This window comes from Prinia subflava, chromosome 8, assembly GCF_021018805.1.
Source record: "Prinia subflava isolate CZ2003 ecotype Zambia chromosome 8, Cam_Psub_1.2, whole genome shotgun sequence".
In the NCBI taxonomy this organism is placed as follows: Eukaryota; Metazoa; Chordata; class Aves; order Passeriformes; family Cisticolidae; genus Prinia; species Prinia subflava.
In genome coordinates, this window is record NC_086254.1 from 12,135,277 (window position 1) to 12,155,346 (window position 20,070).

Genomic DNA, 20,070 nt, shown 5'->3' on the forward strand with positions numbered 1-20,070 from the left:
CCTGAGTGCGTGACAGAGGGGGCTGCTCTGCACCCCTCAGGTTCCCACTCGGCTCACTTCCCTCTGCCTGTTTGCAATGGGATTGTGCAACTCAGGGAGTGGCGTTTCAGTGCCTGTTCCTGAGGCAGGAGTTGGGCACTGTTTAAAAGAGAACAACAAGAAGTGACTCTCCCCTGCCACCCTGGCTCTGCCCCGCAGGCTGGGCTTTAGGCCCAGGGGTGCTCTGCAGACAGCTCGAAGAGCCACGTGACAAGGCCTGTTTCACACGAGGGATTGCCCAGTTTGTGGAGATCGGGATGGTGAGACACCTGCAGCACTTCTGAGTCAGAGAAGCTTCATCTCTCCTGGGATCACCAAGGGGGTTTTGTTGGGCTTGTTGTTTATTTGCTTTCCAGAGTCTGAAATATTTTCCAAAATGTAACTGACTCACACACTTCTCTGGTGTTGTCATCCCATTATCATGGAATCTTGGAATGTTTTGGGTTCAAAGGGACCTTAAAGCTCATCTTGTTCCACCCCCTGCCATGGGCAGGGACACCTTCCACTGGCCCAGGTTGCTCCAAGCCCTGTGCAGCCTGGCCTTGGAAGGGATCCAGGGGCAGCCACAGCTGCTCTGGGCAACCTGTGCCAGGGCCTCACCATCCTTACAGGGGAGAATTTCTTTCCAATATTCCATCTAACTGTGCCCTGTGGCAGTGGGAAGCCATTCCCTTGTTCTGTCCTTCCAGGCCTTTGTCCAAAGTCCCTCTCCAGCTCTCTTGGAGCCCCTTCAGGTACCGATGCCCTGGTTCTTGCTCAGGCTCCTTCTGAAACAAGCCCTGGAGCAGCATCACTGCTTCTCTTTGAAGGGGTTGAACGGGTACTATGGGTAAACCATCAAAGTTCTTGCTTTGCCAAATGGGGGAGATGCTGAAGGAGCAGAAGTTGGGTTGGGTGCTCTGGGGCTTTTCCTGCTCTCCAGCCAGGAGGGACAGAGGATATCCACTCCCCTCCAGAGAAGATCACCCCCTAATTTGAGTGTAGATGAACTCGAAACTACACTCAATGGTCTCTTGCAAAATTAAGGCCTTTCTGAAGGATTATGTGTTGATAAGGATCTGTACCTGTAGGAACGCTGTAGGACAGGAGCAGCAAGTGGCAGACTCATACCTGGAAGTAAGGCCTTAATCCTGTCCCTGGAGTTTGTGTTGTGTGCAGGAGACTCCCCTATGAGAACCGGCCTGTGCACACGGAGGTGCTGGGGGACTGCTGGGGTGGTGTGGGGAGCTCCTCTTCAGAAGCTCCTGATCCTTCATGACAGCTCTTGGGAGTCAGCTGGGCTGGATCTCATGGTTCCACACAGGAGGCTATGCTCCCTGCTGTCTGGAATTAAGGAGCTTCTTGCAAACTTGGGTTTGGGAAAACTCAAAAACAAACTCAACCTAGGAAATGGGAGATGGCCTCATGTCAAAGGGTTTGGGCCTATGTTTCCAGCTCTGATTATATACCTAAAAGCTTGAGGCAGAATCCTGATTTCCACTGTTGCCTGTAATGGAGCAGCAGTGGCTTCTCCTGAGGCAACAATAAAGATAAATGATGCATTCATTTGTGTGATATATTTGGACATAGGATTCTATAAATATATTCAATTATCAATACCGTTTGTCAAGTGCCTTCTGAGTGGCTGGAAAACAGCTTCAGGAGTATCTCTCTGGGCTTCTGTGTGGAGCCAACTCTTCTGTGTAATGTAGACCCATTGCTTAAGGGGGTAGCAGGGATCTGCAAGATCTCTCTGCTGAAGCCTTTAGGAAATAGTATTGCTGGGAAAAAAAAAGTGCATTTTTGTGCTTCTGAATAGGAAATTGTTGGGTGATACCTGTACCATCAGATTCTTGCACTAGTGAAGCTGAAAACTGAGTAAAACCAGCTGCTCTAAAGGCTGGCTGCTGTACTTAGAAAGTACAGCACTGAACTGTTTTCTCAGTTTTGGTGGTTGGGCTGGGGGGTTTTATTTGATGTCTCTACTTTTCCTGATGCTCTTCCCTTTTGTCTGCAGGTCTGGGCCCAAAGAAGACAGCCATCACTGAGGTGAGATGTGTAAAGCTGGGTTTGACAATCCTATGTTGAGAAATGAGAACACGAGAAATTCTTCTACCTGCCTTTTTTGAGCCAAACTGCATTTCAAAATACTTATAAGATTACTACAAAATTGATATATTTTATTTGGGAGAAATAAAATTAGTGGCAGGTCTCTGGGGTCCCTCCATTGGCATCACAGCAGTCACAGAAGGGATATGAAGGGATTGTGCCCATCGTGTGGCCGGTTTGGCTGTGTGATCCATGATGCCTCTGCGTCAGTGACTGAGGGCACCTTTTCCACACCAGCACCTGGAGGTGGTAACTAGAGAATGCAGGTATTGGGCATCTCCAGGCCTTTCTGGTGGGTCTTACCCACTGGTGGGAACAAGTCAGGGAGGCTGTGAAGCCCTAAAACGGGAACATCTCCAGGGACTCATCTTCTCGTGTAGATATTCCAGGTCACAGGTTCTGAGTCACTGTTACCTTCTGGAGCAAAACTCTTCACAGTTGGCAGCAGGGAATCTAGTAGGAGGCTCTGTGCCTGAAAGCTGTTCCCTGAAACCCACACTCATGGTTTAGGGCATCATGTTCAAATGATTTTTGTTTGATGAAATTTTTTATATGCCCCTTCCCATTCCTCACCTGGGATGATGAGCATTTATATACATGAACAGCAAAATCTTACCATAAAATTGCCTGGGATGTGACACTTGATTCTTTTGTGCTGGGATATGTGTAGTCCTCAGCTTCTGTGGAAGTTGGTTGCATTGTTCAATGCAGAAATTAGGGCGCTTTTTCTTGCCCTGGAAACAGCCACAGGCAGAGCAGGAGACTGGAAGAGACTTTTGTCACAGCAGTTCTAGGATGGCAGTCCCCTCCCTGTGCCTGTGTCTGCTCATCATGTTGGGAGGATGATGGTGAGCCATTGGCAAGGCAGGGCAGCACAGCTTGGGCTTGCATGGAATAAGATCCAACGGGACAGTGGAAGGAGAGGCTGAGCTTTGCTGCTGCTCACAGCTACTGGAGCAGGAGTGCTCAGAAGCAAGGCTGGCCCTACTAATAAAATAGGGTAGGAAATGGGATTTTTGAAGAAGAGCTCAGTCTGCCCCTTAGTACAAGAAGTACAAGCAGATTGACCAGAAATAACTGCAGGCTCTTGATCAAAAGCTGAAGTACAAAGAACTTCTTAGTCTGAGCAAAATTATCCATTGTCTGCTGGAGCCGTTGCTTCAGAGCTGGGTCTGTGCAGCACTCGAGGGACAGGGTAGAACAGTGTCACTTGGGAAGTGACCTTGAATCCCTCTGCATGCTGCTCAAAGGAACATCCAAACCCTGAAATGGTGCTGGTCTCCCACCAGCATTTCTAGCTGTCTGCTGGGCTCCAGGATCCATGGGGATCAACTGGCAGAGAGCTTGGGTGTGGGTGCAGTGTTGATTTGTGGTGGAGCAGAGAGTCCCTAGGGCTGCAAAAGGAGCTGCAAGGAACTTCCCAGCACCTGGTTACACCAGGCTGTTAAAGGAGCTGCCACAACCTACTACCTCCTGGGTTGGCAAAGAAAGGCCTAGGCAGACTCAGAGGTAGGAGAGAAGGGGACAGGAGCAGGTTTGTTGTCACCCTGAAGTGCTGGCAGCCTATAGCATTTCTGTAAACTTCAAAACTTGTGGAAGAGACATTCCTGTGGCTCACCCTGTGTGGGCTCAGCCTTGGAATTGTAAACAGATGAGATCTTGCTTAAATGGATTATCTCAATGTGAGTGGGGCTGGGCTGTCCCCATCAGCTGGCTCTGATCTGTCCAGCAAAACCCAAGGTGTCAGTGTGACACCTGAGGGCATGGGATTTTAAGAATAAATCTGTGTGGCTGTTTGATTTAATACATCACTGTTGTAAGTCAATGGAAAACCACAGTCAAGCACCAGGGGAATCTTGGCAGCTGGATCTTTTCCAAGCTCAGCATCTTGGCTGAGAGCTCTGCCCGTGAGCAGGGGGGGTGTCAGGTAGAGTGTTGCTATTCTAACTCATCTTGAGGGGTGGAAGTATAATTCAAAAAGCTTCTGTTTCACCTGTTGGCATTCTGCACAGTTTTCTCCAGCAGTACCGTGATCCCTGTGTGCAGTACAGCGTGGGAATGTGGCTGTGCTGCTCTGATGGCCACTCAGCCTATGCCCTGACTGTCCTTGTGCTCTCCTTGCAGGGCCCATCACTGCCAGGACAGCCAGGCCAAGGAAAGAAGATTGGCCATCGAAGCGTGGATGCTTCTGGGGAAACCACCTACAAAAAGGTTTGGGTTTGGGGAGTGGAGGATGGCACCCAAGTGTGGGTGATGGGCTGAGAGAAGGTATGGCCCAGTAGTTATTAATCTGATTGAGGTTTTTATGTAGCACTCTTGGACAGCACAATTCTGCAAACAATAAATCTCAAGCCCTAATTCATCTCTTCAGCACCTGGGTAAATTTGGTTAGCAGTGTGTGGTGCCTGAGATGACCCCACAAAAGTCACAGACATGACTGTGTTGTAATGCAGGGGATGTTATTGTGATACATCTGCTGTTAAATGCTCACTGATTGCTCTTTTCCTTTTGCCAGACCACCTCATCCACTCTGAAGGGGGCCATCCAGCTGGGGATTGGATATACTGTGGGCAATCTGAGCTCCAAGCCAGAGAGAGATGTCCTGATGCAGGACTTCTACGTGGTGGAGAGCATTTTTTTCCCAAGGTAAAGGAGAAGGCAAAAATAATGAATGCATGAATTACTTCTTTTCTTTTCCTCTCACTGACTTTTCAAGAGAGCTTCCATCTGTCTTTAGATCAGAGTTGCATGCTCTGAATGTTTTAAATCTGCTCTATAATATGCAAACAGAACAGTGGGAAGTGTTGGAATCTGCAGTGCACTGACCTGCAGGGAAGCACAGTGCAAGATGCAGTACTGTACACTCCAGTTTGTTACCCTTCCTAGGTGCTTGCCTTTCTAGCTGTCCATCTAGAATTTCTGCCACAAAATCATACCGTGTTTTAGATGGAAGAAACTCCTTCTGGGAGCTCTCTAACTATGAATAAACAAAGCTCATAAAAGTCAACGTTCTCTGTGTAAATATATTCTGCTTGTCAAGTGGTTGTTCCTTTAATCTCTGGAAATAGATTTTGGCAGATAGTTTGAAACCCTTTTCCTACCACAGAGGAAAGGTGGTGGTTGTTGTTCCAAAGATGTCTTTTTGCAAGGCTCAGTGCAGCTGAAATACACAACAGCTTTGGTGTGACTGTCCATGTCTGGTGAATGGTAACAGGCCCTGCCCGTGTGTGTTACAGCGAGGGCAGTAACCTCACCCCGGCTCACCACTACGCTGACTTCAGGTTCAAGACCTATGCCCCAGTGGCTTTCCGGTACTTCCGAGAGCTCTTTGGGATTCGTCCAGATGATTATTTGGTATGGATATATTTTCAGATTTCTCTGTCTCTTCCTCCTTTGTTTGCCTTTACCATGAGGGTGGTGAGGCCCTGGCACAGGTTGCCCAGAAAAGCTGTGGCTGCCCCATCCCTGGGAGTGTTCCAGGCCTGGTTGGATGAGGCCTGGGGCAGCCTGGTGTAGTGGAAGGTGTCCCTGCCCATGGCAGGGGGTGGAATGAGATGGGCTTTAAGATCCCTTCCAATCCAAAACATTCTGTGATTCCAAGTCTGAGTTTGCTGAACGGCAGCTGCTGGCCTGTACTGGAGGGAGGCCATGACCTGCACACAGTGTGAGCTGCGTAAGCCCTGCAATGGGCTTTCCTCTCTGGTCCTTGTAGTAACAACAATTTGCTGTGTTTACAAGCCAAAGGAGTTCTGTTCTGCTGGGTGCAACCCTGTAATGTCCCCTGCAGCTCTAAGGACAAAGATGGGAATTTTTTCTTGTGTACTCACTGGAGAGCTATGTGAGTATAGTTATTTTAATCATCTTAAAAAGACAGAATAAACCACAGCTTGTTCTTGTGTTTCAAAAGCTCCTCAGAGCTGGAAAGGCTGGTTTTCAAATATCTTGGAGTACAAGCTGTTGGGGTTTCAGGTGCGCTGTGGTTGAATTTGGGCCCTTGCCTTTATATGACATCCTGTTCTATGTGAACTGGGGAAGGAAACACATCCATGAGTGCACACCCTCCCCGTTTGGAACAGCCCTTTTGTGTGACAGGGGTGATTGCAGCTGAAACCTGCCAGTGAAGCAAACCTGTGCCAGTGCCTGGTGGGAGGGTAACAGTGATCCCCTCCTGTGCCAGCCAAGGCAGTGCTGCCTGATGGATGCGTTTTCAGAACTGAGGACAGGCAGTTTGCCTCAGTTGCAAAGGTAATGGCTCTGATATGTTGTTTCTGCTTCTCCTGATTGTCTCTTGCCTACCACAGTGGCAAATGCCTTTAATTATGCATGAAATTATTAACTTGATCAAGTCTGGGATTGTTAATCCATGCAGAGCTGAAAGCTGTTTTCATTACATAATGATGAGCATTTAATTTTTTGTTCTGATCACCTCCCTTCCATGCCCCACTTCACTCTCTCCATCTTATCTCTCACTGGGCAGTTCTGTGATCCTGCCCTGAACCCACCTGACCCCTGGAATACCTGGGTGGGCACTGAGCTAAAAAGTGCATCTGCCTGCTTTGCTTTCTCCTTGTTTTTTCCCTCTGCTGCTGGGCAAGTCCTTATTTGAGGACCTGCTGTTTGCATCCTGATGACCAGACATGTTCTCCCAGTTCAGGCCCCAGTGCAGAACTCTTTGCTGTGCTTGAGCAGGACTCATCTCTTTTGATTGCATACCTGGGATAAGACTTGTCACATGTTTTCAGCAGAATTGATGAAGTGTGGCTGTAAACATACAGCCAGGTTGGATGGAGCTTGGAGCAACCTAGTCTAGTTGAAGGTGTCCCTGCTCATGTATGGAATGAGATGAGCTTTAAGGTCATTTCCAGCCCAAATCATTCTGGGATTCTATGAATCAGGCACTGGCTTTTGCAGGGAACAAGGGAGCACAAGGCCAGGGGAGGCTGCTGAGAACAGCCAGTGCATTGTGTTCCCTGCAGCACAGTGATATGCGGTTCCCTGAGCACACTGTGGCGTCTGCTGAAATCCTCTGTGTCCATCAGCTTGTGCTGGGCTGTACTCAAAGGGCCTGAATGTGATACGTGCATGCATGCACAATGGGAACAGATAAGATGTCATTATGAAGGCTGGATGTTCCTGAAAACAGATGATTAGTTGGATACTGAGCAGTTGGGATGCCCTGAACTGTAATTTTAGCCTCTAATTATAAATTGTCCATCAGTCTGGCTGCTCAGACCTAACCTATAATGAAAATAGTTCTCACTTGAGCTTTGCTACCCCTTAGTCTCCCAGGGAGGTGACATTATGGGGAGGGCCTTGAGGGCATTGAACTCAAATCTGCAATAAATGAGGGATAAAGCATCACCTTCTTTTCTTTTTCTCACCAGTATTCGTTATGTAATGAGCCTCTGATCGAGCTGTCCAACCCTGGGGCCAGCGGCTCCCTCTTCTATGTCACCAGCGATGATGAATTCATCATAAAAACTGTGATGCACAAGGAAGCTGAATTCCTGCAGAAGCTCCTTCCTGGATACTACATGGTGTGTATCACCCAGGGCCTCAGACCCAGCTCGTCTTGGCATGGCAGCTTTTCTGTCATGGCAGAGCATCTCACAGGGCATGTCCTCCACCTGGCTGTCTTGTGGCCTGCCCCCATGCCAGGGACAGTGTTAAGAGCATGTCATGAAGTAGTTCCAGAAGCACAAATCCTACTGATTTTTTGCAAACTCTGTGGGTAAACGTGAGGCCTATAACTGTGCCATAGTTTCGAAGCATGTTTTGGCCTCAGAATGGCTTCCCAGATGTGTGTTTCTGAGTGTCCTTTTCCCAAAACTAGTTCATTCCTCTTCACTTGGCAGCATGCATTTGCCCAAGCCTGCATTTGGGGATGGCTGCTGATTGCAATCATAGAATAGTAAAACTTAAGGTTGGAAAAGACCACCAAGATCACCAGGTCCAACCTTCAGCTCAGCACCATCACTGTGTTCACCACTAAACTTTGTCCTCAAGTGCTACAGCCACACATTATTTGAATGCTTCCAGGAATGGTGACTCCACCACTGCCCTAAACAGCTTATTCTAATTCTTTACAACCCTTTCCTTGAAGAAATTTCCCCTAATATCCAACCTAAACCTCCTCTGGCACAACTTGAGGCTATTTCCTCTCATCCTGTCCCTTGCTCCTTGAGAGCAGAGCCTGACCACCCCCCCTTGGCTGCACTCTCCTGTCAGGGACTTGTGGAGAGCAAAAGGTCCCTCCTGAGCCTCCTTTACTCCAGGCAGTAATGCAACCACGTTGGTTTTATGGAAAAGCACTGCTGAATCTCTCCCATTCCTGCTGTTTGACCATTACTCTGAGGATTGTCCTGACTCCCACTGGCTGCAGTTCCAAGCTGGAGGCCCCCTTGGTACCAGCCAGCTTCACATCAGTCTGGCAAGGCAAGATATTGAGACCCGGAGACTTGCATTGGGTCAAGTAAATTGGACTCAAACCTGCTGTTTTGGTGTAAAAGCCAGGAGCTGGTCTCCCTGCAGAACTGTGCTGGAGGCTCCAGCTTTATGGATGAGGACTCTGGACATTCAGTTACAATGACCAGGGATTTGTTTGTAGTGAAGATGCCAAGGAGAGGTGATGAGACGCAATGCTGCTGCCCCATCTGTGTGTCTAGTACGGTGGGTTTATGTGATCCTATGCTGGTTCTGTGAAAATCCTTTCATTGCTCAATATTTACTGGGGAAAATTTACCCAAGAGAGGCAGGTTATGGGATGTCTGTGTGTTAGTGACAGCTAGGCCAGGAAGAAATTCTTCCCTGTGAAGGTGAGGCACAGGTTGCTCAGAGCAGCTGTGACTGCCTCATCCCTGGGAGTGTTCCAGGCCAGGCTGGACAAGGCTTGGAGCAACCTTGTCTAGTGGAAGATGTCCCTGCCCATGGCAGGGGGTGAAACCAAATGGTCTTTACAGTCCCTTCCAATCCAAACTGTCCTGAGATTCTGTGAATCACTTGCTTTTGCAGGTGACACATTCCTGGACAGGATGAGTTTTCTTGGAAAGCACTGCCTGTTGCCTAATGCGTGTAGTAAATCAGGTGTGAGGGTTTGAGTGGGAATGGAGTTGCACTGTTAATCCTGTCATCGTCAGTCAGTGAATTAAACCGAACTTACCTGCCTGATGCAGAGTTCTGAGTGACCTGTTGCAGCTTTCCACTGTCTGTGGGTTCTGTGGTGCTATGCCTGATCACCCTGCTGCTCCTGGGAAAGCACCCATATCAAAGGAGTCAGGGAAAGGAAGCAGGGTGGTTTCATCCTGAGTTGCTTTAAAACTGTTTCCATTTACCTGCCTCTGTTACTTTTGGCACTCTACAAGAGGGCTCACTGCTGTGCCCAGGTGGGTGAGCTGAGGGGAATGAAATTTTAATACAGTCACGTTTCTGCTGTCTGTCAGAACCTGTCAGGTCTGTCCTTCCTGCCACAGCATGAGAGAAGTTCTATTTCCTTCCCAAACATACCCAAAGCTGAACAAGCAAATCCTGCCTGTCATGTCATTCCTAATTATTCTGCTGCCTAAAAAAAGGAGATGACAGCAGAACAGGATATCCGTGCTCTCTGGTTGACTGCTTCATAAAGCAACTGTGCAACAGGAGGAGAACATTTATGTTGTTTTGTTTAAAAAATAACCCTGTCCCTGGTTTATTCTGGGCCGGAGAATGGCTCTTGATTCTAACACTTGTGGAGAGATAAAGAGAGTTGTTATTTTTAAGCTTGAAGTTCCCACTTATTGTGTTTATTTCTCTCCCAGTTTGGTTTCCTTTTTTTAGCTGCTGTACTTGGGGAAAGCAGGGGATTTCCGGACTTGGTTACTTGCCCAGAGAGTGGTGAATATCTCAGTCCCTGTGATTTCAGGTCCTAAAGCCACTGAAATGCAGGACTTTGTCAAATGTGTACGCTGAGCTCCTGTTAAGTTCAGAAAACCTCTCAGGAAAGAATCCTTGGTGCAACTGTTGACGTGCTTTGTGGTGAACACAGCAGGAATTTTCTGCTCAAATGACCTTTCTCCATGCTCTTTTCCACTCTTACTACAGAACCTGAACCAGAACCCCCGGACACTGCTGCCCAAGTTTTATGGACTGTACTGTGTGCAGTCCGGGGGCAAAAACATCCGTGTGGTCGTAATGAACAACATCCTGCCTCGAGTGGTGAAAATGCACCTGAAATTTGACCTCAAAGGTTCAACCTACAAACGCCGGGCATCCAAGAAGGAAAAAGAAAAGTCCAGCCCTACATACAAGGATCTGGACTTCATCCAAGACATGCCCGAGGGCCTGATGTTGGATGCAGACACCTTCAGTGCTTTAGTGAAGACATTGCAGCGAGACTGTCTGGTAAGGAGGGGGCAGCTTGGGGACAGGGTAAGGAATTTCTGTGGCTCTTGAGCATGAGGAAGAGCAATTTCTGATTGAGAACTTTGCTAATCTGCTGATCCCAGAGTAGGATCAATCCTTTCTCCTGCCCTTTTCCCTGAGAGCTAAGCAGTAGAGTTGGATCTCATGGCAGCCTCTGAGGACTGAGGCTGGGCTCCTTTGCCTGGTGCATCACACTTTGGCATAATGCTCCACTTGTAGCTGCTCTGCTGGAGCATTTTCCCAGTCACTGTGCAGCAGATATAATGGTGTTGTTTGCAAGCCTTCAGGCCTTTGGTGTGATGGTGGGATGGCCAAACTCTGTGCAGTTAAACCTAGAGGTGACTGTTTGTTTAGAAACTTCCAGACTCTGTCAAAGTTGTTGTTAGTGGGGATGTGGATGGGATGCTTTGCTTTGATTGCTTTGATTCCATGCTTCAAGGTCTGTATTTCTGCTGCTTGATATTTTGTCTTTGTTCTTGAACTCAATACTAACCTGTAGGTATTGGAAAGTTTTAAAATCATGGACTACAGCCTCCTGCTCGGGGTTCATAACATAGACCAGCACGAGCGGGAGCAGTTGGCGGAGGGAGCCCACAGCACGTCGGATGAGAAGCGTCCCGTGGGGCAGAAGGCCCTGTACTCCACAGCCATGGAGTCCATCCAGGGAGGGGCTGCCCGGGGGGAGTCCATAGACACAGACGACACGTAGGTGAAACCTGGGCTTGCTCGTGCTGCTGGGAGGGGCAGAGGTGGAGGCTGGAGTGGGAAATCCCTAGCGAGGCCCACAGGAACTGTTTAAGGGAGCAGCTCTCCTGGGGTTTGGTAGTGCTGCCATTGTGGTGGGAAAGAGGGAAGCCAGGGTGGGAAATAGTTCTGTTAGGCTCTGGCCTCACAGTTGTCTCTCTTCTTAGGCCAGGCTGTAGGTTGTCAGCTTGTGTAACAGCCTCTAAACATCCACCCATGCCCTGAGGAGGAGACTAGATCAGCATGCAAATACTGGAGCAGGAGTAGGGATCAGCCTGTCCCTAGAAGCTTGGAGTCCTCCATCACTCCCACCTTTGGAATCCCTGGCAGTTCCATCAGGCCATCCCAGTGGGGTTAGCAGATAGCAGTGTAGCCAAGTGCTGGTGTCACTGCTGGAGCTGGAGGCTGGGGGTTGCCCCAACGCTGTGCTGTGCTTGATCAGGGGTTCTGGCCCAGCTCCCTGGCTCTTGGGCCAGGGAATGGTGGAGTTTGCTGCTTGCTGTTGTCTGAAACCAGCTGCTGTGGGTTTGATGGAGGGTCAGTCCTGAGAGCTGAGATAATACTGTGGTGTTTCCAGTTCTTCAGCCAGCATCAATAGCTGCAGTGGCTGCCTGAAGGAGTGTCTGGTACTGCTGTGCTTTGGTTGTATGCTGGTGCCGATGGTTGCTGCACCTTTGGCAGGGTGGCATTTGTGTGGATGGGACTGGGAATACCCTCATCCTCAAGAGTTTACTGCCCTAACGGCAGACTGCCCTCATTGACCCAATAAACAACCTGATTCCCATAAGCAGGCAGGAAAAAACTCCATGGTGCTTTCTGGCCCGGGCAGAGCTGTGCCACACGATGCAGGTTCTGTCAGGACAGTGGTGTTTGGCCATGCAGGCAGTGACCCTTGGACACCTAGGGTCAGGCCAGGTCATTCGGTGACTCCGTGGTTGTGCACAAAGTGACCACGCTGGTTTTAGAATGTGTGTGACACCACACCAGAGCCCCTTAGCACGGCTGCTGTTGTCCTTCCCCAGAGCCTGGGTGTTACAGGTGCTCTGGCTGAAGCTGCACCTGCTGAAGTTTTGCTTTACCTGCAGGATGGGAGGGATCCCAGCAGTGAACGGCAAAGGAGAGCGTCTCCTGCTGCACGTAGGAATCATAGATATCCTGCAGTCATACAGGTAGGTAACCTGGTAGTGTGTCTTTTCTGGCTGATAACACCTCTTTTAGTGCCAAATGAAAGCAGGGGGAATGTCCTCTCCTGGAGACTCTGAGGATGAGTAGATATGGCTGCCCCAAGCTGGCCATGGGCTTCCATCATGTCCTTAGAACAGCTGGGGACACACAGCCTTTTGTCCAGGATAATGATCTGCTCATAAAGAAGTAGTTTCCCACCTCAGTGTGGGAAGCATATCTCCAGGGGTGGAAGGCGCACCTCTTCCAGCCCAGCTCCTCCTTCTCTGTGGTGTTGCCAGGCAGTCCTGACCTGGCTGGAGAGATGCTGGACACAGCTCAGTCCTGGTGACATTGGCAGCTCAGGGATCTCCTCCATAGGGTATGAAAGGGGGCTTAGTACAGAGTGCATGCCTGAATCTGTATCTTTATTTTTCTCCCCAATTCTCCTTGGAATCAGGTTCATCAAGAAGCTAGAACACACCTGGAAGGCCCTTGTCCATGATGGGGTGAGTGTCTGTGCAGAGGCACGAGTTGTCCAAGCAGGATTCCTTGGTGACTATTTATAGAGCCTGACCTGGCACAGCTGCAGCTGATGAAAGGAGCAGTTCTTGCCTCTCATTCCTGCACAGCAGGGTGGTGCCACTTATTCCCAGCTGGGGTCCTTGCTCAATCCAGCTCCTCACATGTTGAGCTGTTGTGCTCACAGCTTTCCTCCCCTGCTCCTGTCTGTCCCTCTCCTCCTCCCGTGACACCAGCAGCACACACACAGGTATGTGTTCCTGGGCTGTCTGGAGCCCTGTGCTGTTCTCTTTGGTGACTGGCTGTTTCCACCTCGGCAAGCTCTCTGCCAGCAAATCCCTTTCCATGTTTCCCTGCTGGCTTCATTCCTGCAGTAGCCAGGTGTTTGTTTCTGAAAGAGCAACCTTGGATGTGGAAACCGTTTTTCAGCCTTGCATTTCCTGGCTTCCCTTAAAGTGGCAAAGGAAGTGTGAAAATGCCAAGTCATGGGAGCACAGCCAAATACCAGAAGCAGAAAGAGTTTCAGTTTTACTGTTTTAAACAAAAACATTTGAAATGTATGGAGACCCTTGGTTAAATTTGGGTATCTGTGACGTGCGAAGGTATCCAGATGTGCTTGGAATGGCAGCCAGCAAAGCTAGAAGAAAGTTCATGCATGCAATCAGGCCAATGTTAAAAAAAAAAATCCAGGAGGTCTACAAAGGAATAAAATCACCAAAATCCATTATAAAATCACAGCAAGAATGTAATCAAATGCAATCAGAGGCAATGCTTTAGGGTTATTTATAGCATTAATTAGAGTGTTTCAGTTAAGCCTTTTCATTTTAAGGCTCTGTCAGTGCTAAATGTTGGAATAAAGACTGTGTTGGTTGTTACAGAAATTCTGCCTTGAGGGATCATTTTAAAATTAAACAATAGCTTCTTGCTGTTGTAGGACACGGTGTCCGTACACAGACCCAGCTTTTATGCAGAGAGGTTCTTCAAATTCATGACCAACACGGTGTTTCGAAAGAATTCCTGTAAGTACCAAGTTCAGGGGCTGCTGTGCTGTGAGACTTTACCTTGGCCTTGCTGCTGCAGCCCTCACAAGGAGTCTGGGCTGGAGTCTGAGCAGGGTTTTCCACTGTGGTACAGCTGAGAGAGCTGGGGGTGTTCAGCCTGGAGAAGATTCTTGGGAGACTTTAGAGCCCCGTCCAGTGCTTAAAGGGGCCTTAGAAAAATGAGGGGAAAAGACTTTTTATACAGGCAGATAGTGACAGGCAAGGGGGAATGGTTTTGAGCTGGCAGGGTTAGATTAGAAGTTTGGAAATTGGAGGGTAGTGAAGCCCTGGCACAGGTGGCCCAGAGGAGCTGTGGCTGCCCCTGGTTCCCTGGAAGTGTCCAGGGCCAGGCTGGACAGGGCTTGCAGCAGCCTGGGATAGTGCCCATGTCCCTGCCCATGGAGGTGGTGGATTGAGATGGGTTTTTAAGGTCCCTTCCAACCCAAACCACTCCATGATACAGAGCAAAACTAACAACTGCAAAGCCCTCATATTGTCACAGTTTGCCTTGGTCTGCTCAGGCTCCCACCCACTCCCTACAGCTGACCTGGGTTCAGTCGAGAAGGGTCATGTATGAGGGCAGAGCCTCCCCTTGTGACGGGAGAAATGCCTTTGGTGTGACCGTAGCTGGTGGTGGTACTTTGACCTTCTGTGTCCCTCTCTCCCGCAGCCCTGAAGTCATCCCCCTCGAAGAAAGGGCGCAGTGCCTTGCTGGCCGTGAAGACGGTGGGTCCCACGGCAGCGTTCTCGGCCAGCCAGCTGGCCTCCGACAAGGATGACACCCAGTACGATCTGCGGGCGGCCAGGAGTTACCCCACGCTCGATGATGAAGGTGACAGCCCCACTCAGGGTATTGGCTCTGTGGTTACCCTCTCTTTCCTAGCAGTTCCTTAGGATCCTCCCTTGTTCTCATCAAGTTCCCCACTGTGCACCGACTGCAGATCTTTCCTCATGGATAGCTCTTCATTGCATGTCTTGCTGTGCTTTGCAGGTGCTAAACCTAACCAGGACAGGGAAAAAGGTAAGAGTGCATTGTTTTGTCGCAGCATCAGCAGGTGCTTGATGCAACACCTGTGCATCAAAGGAGACCAAATCCCTTCTTTGCAGCGCTGTGGGGTTCTGCAGTAAAAATAGTCACCTGCATCACTGCTGCAAGACAGATGCTGCCAAGGGGCACGCCATAAGTCATAGCCCAAAAGCCAACAGAAAGTAGCATTTTTTACCCTTTTAAAAAAATGGGGAGGGGGGGAAGGGTGACTGGGAACTGCAGCACTCCAATGACAGTGTTTGGGCAGTTATAACAGGCAGGATCTTACCATTGGAAAACAGAGGAATGGGCTGGTTCTGTGCTGCCTTTCCTTCACTTTCATCTGGCTGTATTTACAGCTGAGTGCTGGAGGGCAAACTCCTCCAGTCAGTGCATGGGTGTTGGATTGCTCCCTGTGCAAAGCACTGGACACTCAGTTCATCTCTTAATTCACTTGGATATCTGTTCCTGGTGATCCAAACATTTAATCCAGCTTTGATCACCACTGAGAAATCTTCATTGGCATTCTATTCCCTGCCTGTTGTGCTGGAAGTGGTGCTGACTGGCTCTCTCCAGAGGACACCTTGGGAGAGGCTGTCATGGTCATGGACCCAGCTAAACTTCCTGCCTGTCTGTGGTTTGAGTGCCGAGTCCCAGTGCAGGTGTTGCAGGTTCATGGTGGAACAGCCTCACACAGGGCTGGTGCAGGTCAAGTGTTGGTGTTTGACTTAATCATCTCTTCTTCCTGCCTCTCCCCTGCCCCTGCTGTGGGCCAGCAGGCAGGCCAGACCTGCTCCCTTGCACTCCTCCTTCCTTTGAAGAAGCTACCACAGCCTCCATAGCCACGACACTATCGTCAACGTCTCTCTCCGTTCCCGAGCGATCCCCCTCAGAGACCTCTGAGCAGCCCAGGTACAGGTGAGGACACCTCCCCTGCTCCCACTGGCCTCGAGTGGCTGCTGTTCCCCTCCATGCTGCACATCCTGGCAGGCTGCCCTGCACTCTGGAATGCTAATGACCGATTTTAATTAAATCTCTCCTGGGAGCAAGCAGACACAGCTTTGATGGGATTAATTATTGCTGGAAGAAGTGTCAGTTGTTAAGTAGAACATCTCCCTTATGGGATGCAGAGGTAGATTTGGGGACAGTGCAGGGTTTCTGGCTTAAATTGCTCCTCCAAACTCTTCTGTTTTGTTTCTGCAGGAGGCGTACACACTCCTCAGGACAGGATGGCAGGTGAGAGAAATGGGTCTCCTATCTTCTTGTCTCAACTCTGTTGCTCAGAGACCTCACGTTTATCCCCATGCAATCCCCCACTTAGAGGGCTGAGTGGGAATTTCAGTAGCTCCAGGATTTTGGCATGGATGCTGAGCTGCTTCTGCAATCAAACAATCCCCATTTCTAACACAGAATTTTCCTTGCAAAGTAGATCTCTTAGTGCTTGGAAAACACCAGTTATTTGACAGTAAAAGGGACAACGGTGTTGTCCAAATTTACCCACCCACCCAGCACCAGAGTCAAGGAAGGTCTTTGAAGTCACTTTGAGCAAGTAAGTGAGCCCTGACAGCAAGAACATTGCTCCTCTGAGCATCTGCTTGTGTCCTGGGCAAAGTGAAAGGGCTTCGACTTTGTGAGGCACTGAGCACCCTCAGTCCCCACAGAAGTAGCTTCCAGTATTTTCAGAAATCTGTGAGGCTTTTTCCTTCCTGTAGTGTCTAGAGCCAAGGGCAAGGTAGGAGAGAAATGTGCTGCAGAAGGGTGTCTGATTTTAGAGGCTCATATCATGAAATTATTGTGTATTATTGTGGAATTATTCTGCATCAGTAAAAAGTACTCCACTGCCCATGTCAGCAGGATCTGCACAAGGAGCCAGCGGATGCTGCTGCCTCTGCCCTCGCTTTCCAGGACATTGTGTAGGTGTAGTAGGCTTTGAAATTACATCAGAGACTCTGTCCTGGGATGTGCCGTAGCCAGAGGAGCCTGACAGACTGATGTCCTCTCTCCCTGCAGTCAGTTTGGAAGGAAAGGTCTTTGGAAGATGAGGGTTTGCCCCACATTGCAGGCATCTGCCTTTGTTCCAAGCTTTGAGTGATTTGCTGAGTTTGGTTGACATGCACTGTGAAAAAATCACTTTCCATGGTATTTCCTAATGAAAATACGTCTGGATGCTTGCATGTTGCTGAATCCTGGTAAATTCCTGTCCCTGGAGGGCAGGGATGTGTTCACTGTGTGAAGTGTCAGGGACTTGTGAAGCACCTCATATCCTGCAGAATCCAGTGTTAGAAATTGCTGAAAATTTGAGACTTAAACCCAGGCCCCAGTGGTGGAGCCCATGTGGCAAATGCAGTGACTTCATCGAAAATAGTTCAGACTCAACAGTACCTCATGGAGGGAGGGAGGTGCTGTAGTATGTGACTGCTCACCCAGAAATAGGTCAGGTGAATCAGAGTGACCTGGGAGCATTCAGGGAGCTCAGTGGCTCTGTCAGAGTAGATTTGTCTGTCACAGATTTGTCAGAGCTGCACCAACCGTTTGCAGGTGTGGCCACCTTTGCTGTTTTTTGCCTAATTTGTCCCTTTCTACTACTAGTGCCTCCATGTGCCCTTCCTGGGAGAGTAGGGACCTGTGCACTTGTGGAGCTTTCTGAGATCCCCTGGTGAAAACCAGTGCAGACACAAATTTATTACAGCAAGAATTTACATTCATGAGCTGAGATGGAAAAAACCTCAGCTAATTTGCTCAAGAATGTGTCACACCTCTGGTTATTCTGATCTGCTGGGGAATTGTCCTGGTTTAGGCCAAATGTGGGAGGAAACCCCCAAACAGGGTCCCTCTGGAAAGCAAACCCAAACGGCCTCTCCCTGCAGCCAGTCCAGGAAAAGAACTTCCTCGGAGAAAAGTGGGAAAAAACTATTTATTTAACAAACAAAATGCCCACAAGCATAAAGATCGAATAATATGAAACAATAAAACCTCTCTCTGTTCTGAAGAGAGATGGCAAACCTGAGGAAATCCTTGCTGTGGGTGTAGCTCAGCTCACTCAGTTTTTATCAGTCCCAGCCCCTCCGGGGGTCCAGGCCCAGTGGGCCGCAGGTGCCAGCCCTCGGTGCTCCTCTGGGGTTTTCAGTCCAGAGCAGATTTAAACACTCCCAAGAAAAATTTTTTTAAAAAAAACAAACCAGTTCAGGGAACTTCTCTGCCCTAGCTAGCTAAAACTAACTAAAAAGCACAGGAGATCTCTGTCCCACCACTGTCCATGCCTCAGACGAACAACTGCTGGAGGAAGAATGTGCAGGAGTCAGGCAGTTTTCTGCAAAACAAACTGCACTTCTTCTTTCCCTGTTTCACTCTCAGAATCAGTCTTAAAGGTACAGAACAGATGATTGGGGATACAAGCATCATAAAGTCACCCTAGGACAGGAATTCACTCCAAGTTTGAGGTCCAGCCCTGTGAGGAAGAATGTAACGAGTTCCTTGCTTGGAGCTGGATAGAAGTGCTGCCCACTGGCCCCAGCCCTGGTCAGAGCCAGCCCAGAGCAGGGCAGTGCTGTCAGTGAACCCAGGGCTCAGCTGCTCTCAGACAACTGCCCCTCGGCTTGGCAGGCTCCTGTCCTCCTTCCCATGGGGACAGTGGAGCAGCCCTGCTGGCACGAGTAATGACTTTAATAGCATGAGGTATTAAAGTGCAGATTGTCAGAAACAGTTCCAGAGTGTGCAGATAAATCTGATCTCAATCCTGGAGCAGCTTTGGTGTGGGAGACTTGGAAGAGGTCAGAGGCTCTGGCCTGGGTGCCAGGCTAAGTTCTGGACACAAGTTTTCCCTGGAGGCCAGTTCTCTTTGGTCCCATGCTCCATCTGACACTGCCCATCTTTCCTGCAGCACTGGCTGTTTAATTCCTTTGATCTTGTCCTCTTTTCCCATCTTGTTATTCCTGAGTGCTGCAATCTACCAGGACTGACTCTTTTTCCATGGAGTTTTGGTTATCCAAACCCTCAGTCCTGGGAAGTCTGAGTGCTCCCTCTGAGCTGAAATCAGCCACTGAGTCTGTGCTGGGAGCCCAGTGCCACAGTAGCATCAGCAGCAGCTGTGTGCTGGGGCAAAACTACACAAGAGGCTTGGCTGGCCGACCTAAAATTGAGACTATGCATAACTCATGCCCAGCTGAGTCTGTGGGTCTGTCTCTTTGGTTTCCAGGTCACACGAGGAGGTGCGGGTTGAGGAGGAGGTTCAGCAAATCAGTGTCGAGCTGCAGCCCAAGTGTGATGTTGAGATTGTAGCTCCTGAAGAAGAAGAAGAAGTCAAAGAGTGAGTGTTTTAGAGTGTTGAGCAGAGCATACACAGTGGGTTTTGAGCTGTGGCTGCTTGTGCTGGAGGCTTTGCTGGGCTCCAGCTTTGATGGAGTCATGGATGTTTGGTTAGGCTGAGCACAGTTCTGACCTGACCTGCCCTGACGTGACCTTTCAGCATGTGTCAGCACAGCCTCTTCAGCTCCTCTGTAATAAATCAGTTTTGCTTGCTCCTGTCCTGACTGCAGTGACTAGACTGTCATTTCTTTCCCCTCTGCAGAGAGGCAGCTTCTTCAGCTTGTGCCATTGTCACATCCACAGCCACTGTAGAGGTGGAGACAGCCAGCCAGGCCTCAGAACCAGCCAGCCAGGCCTCGGATGAAGATGATGTGCCAGTCACAGACATATACTTTGTAAGAGACCCTCTCCACCTGACCCTTGGGGTGTGATGGGAAGGGTTGGACAAGGCTGTCACTGTCCATTCCAGGCAGTTGGGTGCTGGGCAGTGGCTGCCCCACACCATCTTGGTGAGGCGCACCTTGAGACCTTGGTGCTGGGTGGGTTTTTGAATGCAGGGAACTGGATTAAACTTGGGAGAACTCAAAACAGCATCTAGTGGGGCTCACACAGATGGCACTCCTCCTGTGGATGTAGCTGTAGCTGTGCTGCTCTACTTCCAAGCCCAAGTGCTTATCTAGGCCAGCACATTTGCTCCTGGGACAAGCCAAGGTGATGTGGGTGCAACAGAGAGGTTCTTCCTTCCTC

General features: G+C 49.4%; 1 protein-coding gene across 7 annotated transcripts in view; it reads left to right on the top strand.

Moving 5' to 3' along the window:
• Positions 1 to 20,070, top strand: part of PIP5K1C (phosphatidylinositol-4-phosphate 5-kinase type 1 gamma) — a 52,451-nt gene that overhangs the window by 23,732 nt on the left and 8,649 nt on the right. For 2 of the 7 annotated variants that reach the window (XM_063403081.1, XM_063403085.1), the window contains exons 2-17: positions 2,036 to 2,067; positions 4,252 to 4,338; positions 4,643 to 4,773; positions 5,364 to 5,481; positions 7,512 to 7,664; positions 10,204 to 10,503; positions 11,024 to 11,229; positions 12,354 to 12,437; positions 12,890 to 12,938; positions 13,886 to 13,970; positions 14,662 to 14,841; positions 14,983 to 15,012; positions 15,795 to 15,936; positions 16,222 to 16,254; positions 19,214 to 19,324; positions 19,586 to 19,718. In XM_063403081.1, coding sequence (XP_063259151.1) covers positions 2,036 to 2,067; positions 4,252 to 4,338; positions 4,643 to 4,773; positions 5,364 to 5,481; positions 7,512 to 7,664; positions 10,204 to 10,503; positions 11,024 to 11,229; positions 12,354 to 12,437; positions 12,890 to 12,938; positions 13,886 to 13,970; positions 14,662 to 14,841; positions 14,983 to 15,012; positions 15,795 to 15,936; positions 16,222 to 16,254; positions 19,214 to 19,324; positions 19,586 to 19,718 — 1,874 coding nt within the window. The remainder of the gene's footprint in view (positions 1 to 2,035; positions 2,068 to 4,251; positions 4,339 to 4,642; positions 4,774 to 5,363; positions 5,482 to 7,511; positions 7,665 to 10,203; positions 10,504 to 11,023; positions 11,230 to 12,353; positions 12,438 to 12,889; positions 12,939 to 13,885; positions 13,971 to 14,661; positions 14,842 to 14,982; positions 15,013 to 15,794; positions 15,937 to 16,221; positions 16,255 to 19,213; positions 19,325 to 19,585; positions 19,719 to 20,070) is intronic. The other 5 variants (XM_063403082.1, XM_063403083.1, XM_063403084.1 and 2 more) reach the window with 5 other exon arrangements.